At 41.1% G+C, this 5,715-nt stretch overlaps 1 protein-coding gene across 1 annotated transcript; it reads left to right on the top strand.

Annotated features, from left to right (window-relative positions):
• Positions 1-378: 378 nt before the first annotated feature.
• Positions 379-5,323, top strand: LOC308382154 (H-2 class II histocompatibility antigen, A-U alpha chain-like; the record flags this gene model as incomplete). Its single annotated transcript, XM_080859839.1, is given in 5 exon segments — positions 379-436; positions 2,663-2,911; positions 4,548-4,549; positions 4,551-4,833; positions 5,121-5,323. Coding segments are annotated over 5 exon segments (714 nt in total). The 3' UTR covers positions 5,243-5,323.
• Between the last annotated feature and the right edge of the window lie 392 nt (positions 5,324-5,715).

The following is a 5,715-nucleotide window of genomic DNA, read 5'->3' as shown; positions in this document are numbered from 1 at the left end:
TGAAGTTTTGGTGTATGGAGCCCTTATATCTCTTCCCTTTGCTTTGGTCTCAGAATGTATGCAGCAGGACAAAACCTCACGGGGAGAAACAGTGGGTGATTTCATTATAAACATTTAATGAAAATCTGATTAAGAAATATAGATAGAAATATATATTGTTTGTCATTAACTCACTGAAGACTTGACAGAAATTCTACACTGAAGTTTGACAGGAGTTTTCTCCCGGACACAGATGATGCACTGAGGAGCCTGATTATCTGATTGGTTGTTGGGTGAGTGTGTCTCAGTTGAGTTTATCTGTAGTCTGAGAGAGGTTGTCTTCCCTGTGCTCTCACTCTCTGTTCAACACTGAGACCCCTTGGGTTCCTACATCCAAAGATGACTTTAACATGGATTTTACTGCTCCTTCCTGGGGTTATCTGCACAGAGACTAAGAGTGAGTAAACTGCCTCTTTTTATTTCACTGAGGTTTTCACACTGAGAATGCTGAGGAAAGAAAACACTATTGAAGGAACCAGAAATTAAGATTCAGAGTTCATAATGATATACAATAGTCAATAATGCAATGCATCTTATATATAGTTGTAATTGTGCTGTTATTTGGATTTAGGCTAGAATGTAAGCATTTCTGGGTGAAAATACTTATGATGGGTTGACCTGAGAAAGGAGTGAGGTGGCATAAGCGGTCTCACTCCCTTCCCCCTGGTCAAATCAAAGTGCCTTGTCTTCAAGGCCTTTTGAAAAAGAGGGTGACACCCCTTATACTCACTGCATTAAACTGCAAATCTTTGACTGGATAATCAGATGAGTCTGAGGTGAAGCTATGAGTGGAACTTCCTGTTTGTCTCTCTTGGAATGGCCACTGTCGCTGGCCTATCTGAGTCGGCTGCCCTATCTGAGTCAGCAGTCGCGCATGCGTAGTAGTTACCGGATCGTAGTCGCTTGCTTCACTTTGCGACACTGTTACAAAGGACCAGGTAATCCACCAAGGTTTATGATGTTAAGCTTCATGTTTATTGAATTATTAGATAAGCAGTGCATTCATTACTAGTAACAGCAATACAAAATAGCCCCTTATGTTGACGATGAGCCTTATGCTGTTAACCGTTTACAAAATACAAAACATTACGTTAAATAAACCTACATTATGCGTTAGGACAAGCCAGATATGTTGATATTGAGCCTTCTGCCGTAAACCGTTTGTGTTTGAGCATGCGCGATGTGTGGGACTCAGATAGGGCAGCCGACTCAGATAGGGCAGCCGACTCAGATAGGGCAGCGACAGCCACCATTGTAGACAATTTAACCTGAATCCTATCTGTTCAAATCTTCAAAAGACTGGGTCTCCAAATATATGGTATAAAACTAATACTATCACTATATACTGTGTGCAACAAGCCCACACCTTCCGACTAATGAGAAAATCTTCTATAACTTTTAGTCGCCCATGGCTGTAGAGTAACCTGACCACATTTTAAGACGTTACCATTAAATATGTCGGAGGAGTTCGATCAGGTGCGAGGTGTGCAAACGCCGCCAAAACGCATCTTTCACTCAAAATGGCCGACTTCCTGTGGACCTGCCACCATGGCGTCAAGAGACTTTTTGGTGCGTCCAAGCATGATGAAGTCGTGTACCGAATTCCGTCTAGCTACGCCAAAATAACCCCAATTCGTAGTTTTTTTTGCAATGTTCTAGGGGGCGCTACAGAGCCATTTTGCTCCATCCATGGACAAAAACTCTACCGAAGATGGACGGTTACAGGCATGATGTCCCTGGCAAATTTGGTAATTTTTAACTAGGTGGTGCTATACATGTAATGACTGGTTATGGTATGGGTTGACATGGCCCCTTAACACAAACATACAAGAAAAATTTGGCCCTCCAAGGCCCCACGGTTCTCAGGATATTCGAAGAAAACTGTGTCGCGCCACCTACAGGCCAGTTGGTGTACAACCATATAAATCAAATTATTGCATGCCCCCCCCGAATTCCACGAAACTTAACGTGCAGTCAGAAGGTGTCATAATGATCCCAAACCTCCGATTTCGTGCAGTTCTGACCTTGTCAACTTACAATTAAAATGTTTTACAACACTCCATTTTCTCTTTTTCATTTGTAACTAGGTGGCGCTATACATGAAATAAGTGGTAGTGGTAATGGTTGACGTTGTCTCTTAAGACCAACATACAAAAAAAATGTGGTCCTCCTAAGCCCTACGGTTTTCGACTTATTCACAGAAAACTGAATCGCCCCACCCTCTTTAAAAGGGGTCCAGTCAGACGGGGGTGCAACGGATCAAAACCAAAATCTATGATTCCACGCTAATCTTGTGGGGCTACATGCCCACCAAATGTCGTGCACCCTGGTGTGTCAGTGTCCCGGGAATTGTTGACAGAAAATCGGCAGGCTGAAAAAAAAAAAGAAAAAAAAACCTCTGACTACACCTGTCGCGCTGCGGTCATAATTAGTCCTAATAAACATCCTTGATGATTTCAGGCTTAGTGAAGAGCTACTGAGATAAAATGAAAGGATATTTAACTGTATTTATAAACATAACTTTACTGAGTGTTGTGTGGATGTCCCTGTGACATACACAAATTCACATGTATTTCTTAGGTTGTGCAAGGGGTTTTAAACTGTGTGTTGTTGTGTGTTCCAGTTGTACAGGTGGATACTGCTCTGAGCGGGTGCACAGACTCAGATGGAGAGGTGATGCTTGGACTAGATGGGGAAGAGGTGGCCCACGCAGACTTCACCAAGGGCAAACTCGTTATGACACTGCCTGAGTTTGCTGATCCGTATAAATATGATCAAGTCATATATGAGTATATAGTTGCAGTGAAGCAAAACTGCAAACGTGACTTGCAAAATGCCAAAACATCTTACAAAAGTCAAGTAGAAGCAGAGGGTGAGTCTAAATAACTTCACTGATTTTATTTTCTTCAGTCAGTTTTAATCACTGGTCAGGTTCTAATATATGATACATTTAAGGACAAAGCTGTTTGATGACATCATGATTTTCCACATTAAAAACAATGTTTAGTGCAGTTTTATAAAAGTATATTGACATTCTTCAACAGGCAGACTGTCATTGAGAGTTTGCAAAGTTTTGGGACACTAAAGCCAAAATTAGACAACTGACCAAGTAGGCCTAACATGCACATTCAGTGTTGGGAAAGTTCACTTTCTACATGAACTAGTTCAGTTCATAGTTCATAATTCAAAATTTTGAACTGAGTTCACAACTCCAAAAAATGAACTAGTTCAGTTCTTTTGTTCAATATGTTGCGGGCTATAAAAAAATATAAATCTCTATTTGTCTGCAATACCGCTCTCTGCCTCTACGCAACTTCGGCGCTCTCACACTTGCCAGGCATAGACAGTAGAAGAAAGCAGAGGCAGCGATTGGATACAGGACTGTAAAATGTGTAATTTTTCGTCTGGAAGTCTCTAGAAATCTGGCACCTTATTGAACGAAATTAAAAAGAGTAAACGTGCCGTTCACAGACACCAGATTGAACACATTCACAGCAGGGGCGGAGATCCCATTTCATTTTAGGGGGGGGGACAATACATGGTAATATTTCAGAGAGTAATTCCGGGGGGGCATGAAAAAATAGCTTTCACGAGAGTTAGCATAAACTGCTAAATACCGAATTCTCTTATTTTGAATTGATTTTTGAATTATCTAAAAGGCATTAAATGCACTAACACGATATATAAGAACAGCTCAAGAACACCTCGACACAACCTCTCTACCTCTGTACCACTGTCGCCCCTCGCACTCTAGAATGGTTGATCGTGCCCAGGAAAAAGTTACATTAATTTACCTTCAGTTAATTTAACTTATATGGAGAGGAACTGAGATGTAGAACTACGTTTATTAACTAGCATTTACCTGCCCCTGAAAGGACAGTGTCGTTCACGTTGTCATGTCAATCCATTATTAAACTTATGTATACTTGTGCATATCGATTGGAACTTCATGTTCTACATGTTCTTGCTGCGTTCGAGAATGAGGTAAATCTCTTTTCATATCTTGTATCATAGCGGGAGTGACAGGGGAGAGAGGAGGAAACCAATCTCACAACCTGACGGTGTACTGGGCAGATTGACTGAATGCGGAGCTGTTGGTAGCCCAGCCAGTTGGAAACAGCATGTGTACCAAACCACTTTGAGGAATAGGGGGATCATGATTTTGCAATACTTCAATACTACTTCCAATACATTGCTTGTGTCGTTGTGCGTTTATTTCATATTACTTTATAAAAAAAAATTACCAATTTTTTCACAATGTTTGTTGGGGGGGGGGACAACAACGTTATGGTAGGGTTTTACTTAGTAGACACTTTATAGGATTTATTGACCTCCAACTTAAGTAATGCGTACATGTAATCATTATTAATGAGCTCCATGGAACACTCAATCTCTCACTTACTCTCTTTGACACTCCTCTCTCATGATGATAAATCAGTGAATATTTGTTGCATAGTAGTGTATTCCTGTCACGGGGACACCATTTCACTCTTTTATGTCGTCCCCAGCCCCCCCCCATGAGCTGCATCTACCCCAGAGATGAGGTGAAGGTGGGCACTGAAAACACTCTCATCTGTCTCATCACTGGGTTCTACCCTCCCCGGCTCACTGTGAAGTGGACCAAGAACAACAAGAACGTGACCCAGGGAGTGAGCAGCAGTCAGCTCCGTATAAATGTTAATGACTTCTCCTTCAACCAGTTCTTCACCCTGAAGTTCACCCCTCAGGAGGGGGACATCTACACCTGCACTGTGGAGCACCAGGCACTGGAGGGGCCCATTACAAGAGAGTTTGCTACATCATTACATCATTTTGCTACATATACAGATGGGTATTTATATTGCATAGATTATCATATTGCTATGTCTCACCAGATGTCTTCATGACAGTTAAACGTTTGCACCATTCACCTAAACCTGTCCAATGCATAGTGTCCTACTGACGTAACAGAAGTCGTAGGCTTTAGATTGCGGATCATGATTCATACAGTTTATAAATATTGATTGTGGGTCTTCCTCAAATGTTGAAGAGAGTGTGTGTGTGTTTGTGTTTGTGTGTGTGTGTGTGTGTGTCTTCCTCAGATGTTGAGGTGTCGGAGCCTAGTGTTGGTCCCTCAGTGTTCTGTGGAGTGGGTCTGACTCTGGGACTGCTGGGAGTGGCTACCGGAACATTCTTCCTCTTCAAGGGAATCCAGTGCAACTGAAACTGCATTCTAATGCGGCTTTCTATTCATTCCCATCAGATGAATGAAATGTAGATAATGCAAATATCCTGTCATTCTCTGTTTTTCGGCCTCTGCCTTTATGTTGAAAGTTTAATGGAAAATGAAACTTCACAATAACCCCTCTGTTAATCACTGTGTGTGCTCCTATTTTTACCTTGGTTTTTCGGTAGATTTGCATATTTTCTGATGTTTATGAAGCTTTCATTGATTCTACTGTAGAGTTTCAATTAATATTCTGTGGATTTACTCCTAAATTATGATGTTTCCATAACAAATATTGGGTTGGTTTCCTAAAGAGATTAAACCTAGTCATAAACTAAATAATGTATTGAACCCAACTTTCTCAGACATGGATTCAAATAGTCTCAGATTTAACCTAGTCTTGATTTAAACAATCACATTTCCAGAGGTTAGATTAGAGATTAGATTAATCTAGATGTAAATGAAGCCTT

The sequence above is a fragment of the Sprattus sprattus genome, assembly GCF_963457725.1.
Source record: "Sprattus sprattus genome assembly, chromosome: 21".
NCBI lineage: Eukaryota > Metazoa > Chordata > Actinopteri > Clupeiformes > Clupeidae > Sprattus > Sprattus sprattus.
The sequence above is the reverse complement of the archived record's forward strand: the minus strand, read 5'-3'. Positions and strand labels throughout refer to the sequence as shown.